The sequence below is a fragment of the Vanellus vanellus genome (genome assembly GCF_965231255.1).
Source record: "Vanellus vanellus genome assembly, chromosome: 2".
NCBI classification, from domain to species: domain Eukaryota; kingdom Metazoa; phylum Chordata; class Aves; order Charadriiformes; family Charadriidae; genus Vanellus; species Vanellus vanellus.
This window is the reverse complement of record NC_138906.1, coordinates 112,436,119-112,448,082: the sequence shown is the minus strand read 5'-3', so window position 1 is coordinate 112,448,082 and position 11,964 is coordinate 112,436,119. Positions and strand designations below refer to the sequence as shown.

The following is an 11,964-nucleotide window of genomic DNA, read 5'->3' as shown; positions in this document are numbered from 1 at the left end:
TCACCACCCCGGGCCCCGCCTTTCCTCGCAGCCAACGGCGGCAGGTCACAACCCACCAGGGCCGGTGCGCGCTGCGCCTGCGCGGTGCCGCGGCTCAGCAGGCGCGGGGGGGTGGGGCGGTGACGGAGGCGCGTGACGCAGGAGCCGGCTGGGTACGTCCAGTGCCGGCAGGCGGAGCTCCACCCCACTCCCCCGTCCTTCTCCCTCAGCGGCAACTCGCGCTCACCGGCCGGCCGGCTTGTGGCTGTCAGGCGCCGCCGGGCTCGTGCTGCTGTTGCCTTCCCCCGCTGCCGCTGCCTTCCCCCGCCGGCCCTGAGGAGAGACCGCGGGCGGCCATGAAGATCTGGAGCTCGGAGCACGTGTTCGGGTGAGGGCTCAGGCCGGGAGGGCTGTGTGAGGGGCGGCGAGCCCTCTCCCTCCCCCCCCCCTCCCCGCGCCGCGCGCGGCGGCCGTTAAACGGCGGCGCCGCTCCTTCCACCGGGTCGGGTCGCCGCTCCGGCACCGTGGCGGGCCGGGCTGTGGCGGGGGGGGGGAAGCTGGGTCCTGCCGGGGTGGAGGCGGAACTAAAAAATGCCGCGGGCGCGGCCGGAGGAGGGAGGCCGGCGGTGGCTCCTGACCGGTTATGCCAGCACGAAGGCTCGCCCGGCAGCCGGGGGGCTGGGGGGCGGGTAGGGGCACCGGCACCGGCTTCTGGTGGCGTTAAATCCTCCGGTGAGGGGGGGGTGGGCTGGGAGCGATCCCAGGCGGTGCGTCAGCGCTCCCCCCGCTGCCCATCTATCATCGTCGGGAGCGTTTTCCTGCGCCGTCGGACCCCGTGCGAGGGAAATCCCGATCCAACAGGGCAGCGGTGGGGCTGGTCCGACAGCGTACTGGCTTGATAAAAATGTGGGTATTTAAGGAAAAATAACTTTCACAATATAAGAAAAAAAAATAAACCCAAACTACTGACATACTTGATGATATATTCCAAGAGGTATGGACAGTGACTGTATCTCACCTTAGCTGTCACATACTCTCACAGAGATGCCCAGCAGCTAGCCATTAAGTGACAGCTCAGTCAGTTTTCTTGCTGTCAGTCCTTTTCTGCATTAAACGTATTTTGAACATTGTTCTGGTCATCCAATTTCACTTTTGTGTAATGAGGGAACAATAGGCCAAAGTATCAACAGGTATGTAATGCTTGCTCATGCTATACCGGGGAGCTGACGTGGAGGACACAGCAGTTCCAGTGCAGCTCTTAAAATGCCACTGATAACTCATCTGCTACAGGTCTCTTAAAAGTCTCAAAACCTGAAAAGCACCAGGGGTGACAGTTCTTAAAATATTTACAAAATATCCCAGATGTGCAGTTCTAAACTTCTTTAATTACATTAACACAACTGAATTCATTATGATGACACAGGTATTAAGTGTTCAACTTTAACATTAGTATAGTATAAGTAAACTGTAGCTTCTAATATGAAATGACAGGCAGAGGCTAGAAAAGGCTGCTTGTGTAGGGCTTAACTTGTGAGTTTGAGATTAATATCTGTCACCTGGGAGACACAAACTCGATTTTTATTTGGCATTTTCTCATCGACATCTGCATTTGAATGCTTATGGTGGGGTATGTGGGTGTAGATAGCTCAGCTCAGGGGTTAATATATTTTTGTGCCTTATCAGATCTCTGGCTCTTAAAATCCCTCAGGGACACTTAACAGAAATTTGACCTTTTCAGTTTGTGTATCTCCTGTTGATTAGGATGTATAGTCACTGAAGATAACAAGGAATGGTCCTCCAGCTCTGCTTCTGATGTAGGAATTGAAGGCTATGTTTTTCCTGCTTGCACTAGTAAAGCTGAAAGACCTTTTCTTCCTCTTCTTGTTGGAAAAAAGAACTTACTTTTCCAGGCTTCTGTTTGTTCTGGCGGTGGTGTACTGTTGATGCCCTTCTGTACCGGTCTATTTTAAGACTAAAAGTAGTGTTCTTAAAAATCAAATCCATTTAGGGCCCTAAGTGCAACTCTTACGTACAAGTTGGCACCCCTAAGCCTTCTTAAGTTAGGTATCAATAGTTGAATTTTTAAAGGTACCTTTAAAGGTTATAAACTTTTCATTCCAGATCTATTAGTTATTCTGAATATAGAGATCATTGCTTAGGGACAGAATGTCTGTATTGGATCAAGTCCATGATTTCTCTAGCCTCCTCTATTTCAGAAGAAGATCTATGAAGTCCCACAAGAGCCGTGGGGACAGCCTGTCCTCCAGTAATGTGCCTGCTCTGATCCCAGGAGTTTGAGACTATCAAAACTTGTTTCATAAAAATAGTTTTGTGTTGAGAAGAATAGCCATAAATGTAATTCATGCTAACAAGCTGCTGGAAGTAGTAGTACAAGTGCAGACTTAAGGCAGTGAGCTGATACTGTTTCTGAAAATCTGTTTCTTTATTTTGAACTTCCTGATTTTTTTTGAGTTGAATTCAATTTCACTTTGCTTTTTTGCTATAGGAAGAAACAGAAGCTAATGATTTCTTCTTTAGTTGATTTGGTGTGCTTAGAATTATAGAAGAACTTGTGTTAGAGTGGACTTCTGAAGGTCATCTAGTCCAGTCTCCTTCTCAAAGCAGGGCTAACTTAAATGTTAGGTCAGGTTGCTTTTCCAGTTGAGTTCTGAAATGAATGGGGATTCAACAATCTCTGTGGACAGCTACCCTGTCATTGTGGGTTTTTTGCACAGCTAATTGGAATGTCACTTGCAGCAATTTGTGACTGTTGCCCCTTGCCCTCATTTCTGTTAGTCTTGAGTTAATAATTCCTTTCTTCACTCTGTAGAAAGGAATATATTTTTTTTTTCTGTTTGTGTGTCAATACTTTCTTACTGCCTTTCCAAGCATCACTATACTCTGAAAGGACTTTTTGGGAGCTATTGTACAGCATGTGCCTGCTTTAGTGTTGTCTGAACACTTGCAAATAAATACACAATAGTTAGAAATATTGTCTCCTCTCCTTTTTACAGACACCCCTGGGATACAGTGATCAAAGCTGCTATGAGAAAGTACCCCAACCCAATGAATCCATGTGTGGTAGGAGTAGATGTCCTCGACAGAAGCCTTGATAACCAGGGGAGGTTGCATAGTCACCGTCTTCTCAGCACAGAGTGGGGACTGCCAAGTATTGTAAAAGCGGTATGCTCTTACAATCTGAATGGTTTATCAAGAGTGTGATGCATCTTTATGTCATCATCTGAATTGGAGCTGAATTCAAAGTAAAAGCTTAATTTAAATATCATCCATAAATATCACATAAGCTGTAATTAGCGTACTTTGCAGTGAGAATACATTGTAGGCTTTAATATGCCTGTAGTGTGTGTATGTCTATACATGCCTTCCAGACTGCTCTGTGTGGCTGATACAACCTACCAGAATGTAGTCTTGCCACTGATCACAGTGTTCTGATACCCATGAATTACTTTGTATTTATTTGGGGTTACAAAGAACTTGACATTTATGCATTTCAGTTTGTTGGTTTTTATATTTTAGTACTTAACTTTTTTATTATTTTTTATTATTATTTCTTCACATTCAGATTTTAGGAACAAGTAGAACTCTGACTTACATTGAGGAACATTCTGTGGTAGACCCAGTGGAAAAAAAGATGGAGCTTTGCTCAACTAATGTGAGTGGTAGCTTAAGAAGTTTCTGGTAATTAGTTCTGGAGATTAGATGTTTTGCTTTTAACATTTAGATTAGAAATGTGTTTGTGTCTTTCATCAGAGGTGTCAATTTCCATGTCTTAGTTGGCATCTTAGCTCTATATTTCCCCTCCTTCTTCTTCCCACAAATAGGAGATTTTAAATCAAACATTTGGAATTCTGTTTTTAATGTAAGAATATTTCTCACAATGGATGTAAAGTAGTCTGACTTTTAGATTAATAACTTGTTCTACATTACACTGCCATTTGCAACGAAAGTTTTAATATAAAATGCCTTTTCTCACAAAATGTAAATGAAGTATTATGCTATATTTTGGTATCCTGGGAACTTGTAACTATCAGATTTAAAGTGGAGCTGTCTGTAGGAGAGCCTTGTCTCTTTATGAGAGGCATTATCTTTCCTGAGTATTAATTTTCTTTACACTACAAATAGTGTTATGGTGGTCTTGGTCTTGAAAGGCCTGTCTGAATTGCATGCCATAAATCAGATAAGATTCACCATTCAGAGAAAACAAATGGAAAGCTGTTTGTGCTTGGTATGGGGAATCAGAACTTAGATTGATATAATTAGATCTAGGATAGGAGAAGATGTATCACCCTTTATAGGTCTTTTTATTGACTGTGTTCTGGGTTTTATATTCTGCATACACTGCTTTGTCTCTGACATTAAATTGAGTGCTCTACTATTGAGTAGTGCTGTTGATAACAGAAGAATGAAAGCTGGGAAGTGAGGATTTCAGCTCTTTTTTCTTTTTAAGATTACTCTCACAAACTTGGTGTCTGTTGATGAGAGACTGGTTTACACGCCTCATCCTGAAAACCCTGAAAAGTAAGTAAGGATATTTGTGTGCGTCTTTGTGTATAGGAGACATTATGGTAGTCCATTTCAGTTCAGCTATTAACTTTTCTTTATATTCTCTTACAGAACTGTGCTAACTCAAGAAGCAATTATTACTGTTAAAGGCATTAGCTTGAGCAGTTATCTAGAAAGCTTAATGGCAAACACAATATCTTCTAATGCCAGAAAGGTACATCTTTATTCTGTTTTCTCCCTACCCCTACCTTTCTTTTTTTTTTGAAATAGTAATTGTCAATCATGTGTGTTGAATACTATATTCAATTTCTCTAAACTTTGTGTGCAGAGTTTCAACTGGGGTTTTTTTGTAGGACCTTAGCAAGTAGAATACAATTTCCCAAAGCATGAAAAGGTTTCACTACATCATCTTTGTTTTTCAACTAGGATTGCACATCAGAACAAACAAACTTCGATGTGTATGCTACAGTTACACGTGGCATACACGTATTATTGGGTTTGGGGTTTGGTTGGTTTTGTTTTTTTTTTTTTCAAAAGCACCTTTTTAAACACTAACCTCCTGTTTCCAGGAGTTAGTGTTAGTAGTGAATATAACTTCCTTTTCAGTCTTTATGATTTGGATTTAGCAGTTAGTGCTAGCACATTTTCTGTGCTTTGTCAGTTGTTTCAGTTCCTATCCATTATTGAGCTGTCTCCTTGCCTTTGGCTGAAAGTAATGTAGTGTAAGCAGAGGCCTTTGAAGAGATGAAACTATGCTGGCTTTTGTAGGTAACACTACACCAACTCCTCTGTCTCATGCTTGCTTTTTCTACTTGGCTTGCAGCCATGGAGCTGTATTTCACTGCCGGCAGATCTACAGGAGTGCTTATTTTGGGCACATTGTCCTATCCTTCTTTGGGGAAGGTGGAAAAGAAATGGGGTTGCATAGACATCACTGCCGAACAGCAGGATGAATGCACCTGAAATTTGAGTTTGTGCTCTGTATTGCTGGAGAGGTTCAGCACAGTGGCAGTCTGGCCCACTATGCCAGAGAGCCTGTGCTTTGGCCACCACTTTGTCCTTGTGGGAGATGTTGTTTGACCGAGGCAGTGTAAGCCAACTTGGTAGGAGGTATTGACCGACTAGATCAGAGAGGAGAAAGCCTCCTTTTCCTCCCTTCTGTCTGCTTCTCCAAAAATAAGAGGAAAACAGGTTAAAATCAGGGGATGGACAAGGAGCGATGGGTAATCTCTAGACACTGAAGAGTAACTTTTAACTAGCTGAGTGCTCTCTGTGTTTTTGGAAAGCCATAAATGGAATGTATTTCAGATAAATTACAATTCTATTCTGATCCAGTTTCCATTTAGAAGTCTGTGTGGGGCATATATTCTTGAAAGAAAAGTCCAAGCCCTGGCTCACAACCAAACTTCAGGCTGACTCGGAGGTAGCAAAGCACTAATTAGTTGGAATGGCCAGATCAACTAGGCACACTTAAAATTGCTGGCTGAATTCCTCTCATGGCATCTGTCACATTTGCATGTCTCTGTTGAACTCGGAGAAAGGGTGTAAATATTTCTTGGTACCTGTTCAGGTGTTGGCCTGTGAGAGAGCTCTATTTCTTTTAAAGATTGTTCTGTCATTTTCAAGGAACACACCGTCCCACAAGCTTCTTGCAAATCAAAAAGACCTTCTCCTGTGTGTTTCACTGAAGAGTGTCTTTGGAGATTTTGAACTGGGCATGAATTTGTACTTGCTGTTACCAGCCCTTTCTTTGCTACCCAGTAACCTGCTCTGCTATTACTAGCTCTTCTCGCATGCTGTGCTGTGCCTCTGAGCTCTTAGAACCCCTCTTAAACGTAATGAAAGTCACTGAAAAATGCTTTGTTGTCCTGAAGAAATAGGAAGTAACTATTGAGATTTTGCTCTGAGGTAGAGGTGGCAGATGATGCATTATTATTTTTAATGACGATGGAAAAATCATTTGCCATATGTTGTAAATCTTTTTTTTGTGTTACTCCAGGGGTGGGATGCTATTGAGTGGATAATTCAAAATTCTGAAAGCGCTCTAAGCTAGCAGTTCTCCACATCTACAGTTTGTACTAACTGGTGGTAATGCCAGCATTCTTCTTCTTGGTACAGCATTTCAGCTTTCTAGCAAATTTGTGCATGGATTGTTGTCATGTGAATTTCTTAAATTAACCTGCATGTATGTTTTATATACATTGCATACAGGAATGGCAATCATGTTCATTGCACTGCAGTTATAGAGAGGGAGAGTAGGTCAGATCTAAACTGGATCAATTAACCAGTGCTTTTGCCACTGGACAACCAATGTGCTGCAGCCATGCCTTGTGGTACATGTTATTGCTTATGGTTTGAAAGTGGAATGATGACTGCAGATAACTAGGCATGCGAATGAGTGTTTGATCTGGTCCTGGTTTCTGTGATTTCAGTATGTAAAACCAATACCCGAAGAAATTAGTAAATTGGTTAATGACTGGAATTGGCATTATAAAAATGAAACAGAATTGTACTCTTAGGATACAAAATTGATTTCTTGAAAGAGATTGCCTAACAGGTAATCTTTTGCATAGTGCAATTGTATTTGCTTTTCTTATGCCTGAGGAATATTGTTGCCCTTCTGTGAACTTCTGTGGAAATCTGTACAAAGCTTGAAGCTGTCAGAGTGCCAGACTGTTCATGTTTTTCATTGGTGTTGTAGTTTTATTCATTTTGGTAGTGACATGTCCTTTAAGCAATGTTACTATGAAAAAAATATGACTTCAGGGTTGAGAGAACTGAGTGTCCTTGCCTCTGTGATACCTCTGTGCAGACTGTTTTCCTTCCACTAGTCAGTGTAGCCTGTCTCTGTCATTCCTGTATTGGCTTATGCTTCAACTAATAAGATTCCTTAAAAAAAGAAAAAATCCATTATGCTGCTTCTCCTACTTAAGAATGTAGGATTTCTTACACTGCTTACTTTGAGATCAGTGTATGCCATGAGTGTTTGCTTTTACATTCTCATTCCACTAAGCTTTTATAGCTGTTTTTCTGGAAAACATCAACTACGAAGGCTCAGCATTTTTCAGTCACTTAAGCTCTACGAACAAATCTTCATTTGCAGCGTTTGGTTTGCCAAACACGTCATGCTGCTAACATATGCAATAAAGACTAATATAATATGCATGCTTGGTTATGAATGTGCTTGCTTAATGACTTACTACAGAATTTGTTGTACAGTATGAAACTTTATAGATCAATCCTCTGTCAGATTTTTATTTGTAACTGAGTAGTTCTACAGTACTTGGAGGCTTTGCATCTTGTTAAGATTTGTAACTTAATTTCCTGTGCCGAATATTCCTAAAATCTTCCTTGCCAATATCACTAGTTCATTCTTAGCTGCAAAATACAGCATATAGCATATGCAGGTCTAAGGAAGTATGCAGATCTATATAGTCTCAAAAGCTGAAGGAAATATCTTGGTGCTCCAGTTGAATGTCATGGAGTTTATTTTTTTTTTAAATATTTTATTTTATCTTGTCAACAAATATATCAACTAAAACACTATGACATACTTGTTTTATAGTCAGGGCCTGTAAAGAATCTGAGTATTTTTCTACTGAGCGTTTTCAGTGTCAAAGGTGATGGACTTTCTGGCAGATCTTCTTTGTGCAATTAGACAAGTGTAACATCTAAGCTGTTGCTGTCTTACACAGATCTCTCTGCCTGTGTCACCTAAGAGAGGACAGTTTAACCTGACTTTTAAATATCCAAATGCGTGCTTACTGAAAGATGATTCCCCCTCTCTCCCCCCACTTTGTTCCTTAGGGAGCACTCCACGCCACTCACTTGGCTAATTCATGGCTAGTTACAACTTGTTGCTATGCGGTAGCCTACTCCAGTCTGGGTGCTTTTATCTGTGCTTTGCTGGTGTTCCCAGCTCTTGCACAGAATATGGAGAAGGTGGACATTAGCACCTGCTGAAGCATGGTTGATGTGGTGCTCCAATGGAAGGAACTCAGAAGTTAAATCATATTGCTCTAAGGACCTTTTTCAGCAACCTGTACTTAAACTTGACAATTTAAATCATGTTTTCTTTATTACTGTCAGTATTTTTTTAAAGGCATATCTTGAACTAAGTTAACTTAAAGATACTAGTTCTTGAGGTAATTCTGGAAAGGGCTGAATCCCCCTTTTTGAGCTCTGGCCAAGAGTTGAACACTTTGTGGTGATACACGGATGACTTTCCTCAATTTAAGGACTGCCTGCCAGTGCAGACGTAAGAATTAATGTTTATTCTGCGAGTCCCTGTAATATGAAAAACCTGAAGAGAAACAGTCAGCCCTTCACTGGACTTAGTGAGGGTCTTGAGATAAATATGCTCTTATTCTTAACAAAATTTTATTTCTTCTAATAGGTTACACTTTGCAACCTGGAACTGGGCTTTTAATATTATTCCAGAGTAATGTTTCTAGCCTCCAAAAAAATTCTTCAAGAGTATGTGTGGGATTTGTTTTGACTTTTTTTTTTTTTTTTTAAGGTTTTCAAAGCTTTTTATGCAGGTCCTTGTTCATGCAGGACAACAGCAGGTTCTGGACGCTTTAAGAGGTGTTTGTTCACTTAATCACCTGTAATGCATGCCACAAAAATAGTACATGGTAGTTCAGAACAACTCCGTGTGTGTGGAGGGCTGTTCTCTCCCTTTCCCTCAAGCAGAGTGCTTGAACGCTGACACTGGCTCTCCTGAAGACTTCGGACTTTTTGGGCTCAGACCCTTTATCTCCAGAACTACTCTAGACTTGGCCAGAGCCATGTGGCTCCCAGTTACTGCTCTCCACTGTTTGAACTCCCTATTCTTTGTCTAGTAATAGAGGTGAATGTGTCTTGGCTTCTCTTTAAGTGAAAAAAGGCCAGGTGTTTTCCTGGTCTGATCCCATCTCCTTGTTTTAGCTAAAGCTGTCGTTCTGAGATTGTGGAGCTCCAAAATCTTGCACTTTTGTTTCATTAAAGTGCTTCTCCTCATTTGCTTGGCTTCACAGTGCAGCTGGCTGCGTGCTCATTGTGTGGTCATTGGGGTGCAGCTGCTACAGGGTCTTCTTAAGGCAAAAGTTTTTTGACATGCTTATTTTGCTGGATTCCTCAGCTCTTACTAAAGCATTGGCTTTCAAAGCCTACCTTTGAGGCACTGAGAGAACTGAACAGAGAAAGACCATACCTGGAAATAAAATGCGTGACTCTAGTCTCTCAGTTAGTCTGTTTTATATGCTGAAAAGTTGCTGTGCATGAATAAAGAACTCAATGCGAGTCCATCTCTGAACTCTTGCTAGATATCAAATCAATTAGTTGCTACGTCAAAGAGCACTTGGAAGACCATCTTTCTTTGTCTCGGATCTTCTCAAAAACTGTCCATATAACTTGGCTAATGAATCTGAGAACAGCATCTAGACTTTGCCATAAATTTGCTGACATTCTTTGAGGGGGCGGGAGCAGCAAACAGTAAAACCAGCAATACTCTTACCTAAGGGAACAACTGTTGAATTAGGCATTTTGCCTAGGTGCGCTACTGGGAGCTTACACCAGAATTGCATTTACTTCTTGCTTATGGGTTAAGCAAATGCCTTTGCAGTGAAGTTTCCGTAAGAAGATGATCAGAAATTATCAATATAATCTGGTAGCAAACCATGCAGGACATGGAATTGATTTTAAAACAAGTGTCATGTCTGACAGAGGAAAAACTATAGAAACAAGAGCAGTGGTGTTTGTCTCTGTTCTGATCCTAAATTCCAGTATTTTTCTGGCAGGGTCGGGATGCCCTGGAGTGGGTGATCAGCAAACTAAACACAGAATTTGAGGAGCTGAAGTCAACACGCGAGGGCATGAAACCAGCCATGGCAGCAGCATCAACAGAAAAGTAATACCAAAAATACCAAGTAACCAACAGAAAAGTTTTAATCTGCAGACTGCTTTGTAGATCTTCCTTCCAAGGCTGATCTACATAGGTTTTATATATTTATAAGAATACTGGATCAGCGGAAAAGTAACCTCATCTGTCATCTCCACAACACTTCCTGTTGCCTACTGAAGATTAAATTGACCTCCTGCAGATGTTCTTTTCATTTAAACCATTTATTTTTAACACTGGAAACAAAATATTTAGCACATTTAAAACTGCCTAAATGTGCCTTTTATAACAAAGATAGAGAGTATGTTATATTTACACCATCTCGGTTTTTCGTACTTAAACTTGAAAAGAATGCATGTGTGGTATTAAGGATTTTCCATGTGAACATTTGTTCTGGAAGGGCTGATAGGTACTAGAGCACTGAATTTTGTCTGTTTTGTAATCTGATAGTGTCTTATAACCATTTAAAGGGAACTATATGAGTCAGAACTTGATACTGTAGAATTAGATATCTATCTAGAGGATCATCCTGAAAAGCTAAAACTTGGTTGGTACTATCTTTTCCTGTGTTGTTTAAATGTGCTGCCTGAACATGACACACAGATACTTTACCTCTTAGATGTTTGTATCGGAACAAAGATAAAGTTTCTATTGATGTTAATAGCCTAAAACATTTTTTTTTGGTGGGGAGAAGGGTATAATTTATTTTTATATTTATTAACTTGCCCTACTTCCTCCCCTCCCTATGAGGAGAGGAGTAGTAATTCCTGGAAGGTGCTGGAAAATACTTCTCTTATTTATCTCTAAGAAGAGTACTTGTAGGCTACTTGAATGAAGAGACTGTGTTGTTCACTGGTCCTTGCTCTTCACATCATGTCTTAACCGAGGGAGAGACTGATGCAATAACCAGAACAGTTGAAATGAGAAATAAGCAGGAAATTTGAAATCCAAAGGGTAAGGTTTCATGAATGTGTCCTTTCATGCCCTGAATGGAGAAAACAAGAGTACAAAAAGAACAAATGGACTCTCCTTTTTGAGTGCTTTCTACTAACTACTGACTACCAGTGTAACTGAATTTTTTTCAACATTTTTCCACGTTGGTACAAAACGGTTTTAGGGTAATTTTAAATGCTTCTCATTATCTAGAAAAATACTTCAGTAACTGCAGAAATTGCTTCCTATAAAACATGCATAAATATATATTGCTAACAGTCCTAGCCGTGTCTGATTTTCACATTTGGTCCAGGTGTAGTGTATGTTTTTTTAGACAGCACTCTGTTAGGGCATTTAAACTTATTTTTTGGTGTGCACATAAAGTGAAATAAATGTTGCAAAGATGTTTACTTGTTCAAGTGGCAAGCTTGTGTTTAGGAAGCTGTTAAAGGGCATGATTAACTTCTGAAAAACTAGAAGAGTAAAATGTTGGTCACTGTTTTGATCTGGTAATTTTAAAGTGTCTGTAGCTTAAGGGAAATTTCAGCATTCGTATTCTGGTTAGTTTGAAAATGAACATTAATTTGGGTGTAACTATAGTCTCACTAAATTACATGATCTTAATGAATAAACTTAATTTAAATATA

General features: G+C 40.7%; 1 protein-coding gene across 1 annotated transcript; it reads left to right on the top strand.

The window, feature by feature from the left end:
* Positions 1–130: 130 nt before the first annotated feature.
* PRELID3A (PRELI domain containing 3A) lies at positions 131–11,964 on the top strand. The gene is made up of 6 exons (XM_082479641.1): positions 131–367; positions 2,994–3,162; positions 3,563–3,652; positions 4,448–4,518; positions 4,615–4,717; positions 10,284–11,964. The coding sequence occupies exons 1-6, from the start codon at positions 336–338 to the stop codon at positions 10,395–10,397; spliced, it is 579 nt and encodes a 192-aa protein (XP_082335767.1). The 5' UTR covers positions 131–335; the 3' UTR covers positions 10,398–11,964.

Excerpts from the sequence above, each read along its gene's own strand:
- PRELID3A (XM_082479641.1), top strand. The coding sequence starts at position 336 with ATGAAGATCTGGAGCTCGGAGCACGTGTTCGG. Across the intron at positions 3,163-3,562 it reads TGCCAAGTATTGTAAAAGCG|ATTTTAGGAACAAGTAGAAC; the intron begins GTATGCTCTTAC and ends CTTCACATTCAG. Across the intron at positions 4,718-10,283 it reads TATCTTCTAATGCCAGAAAG|GGTCGGGATGCCCTGGAGTG; the intron begins GTACATCTTTAT and ends TTTTTCTGGCAG.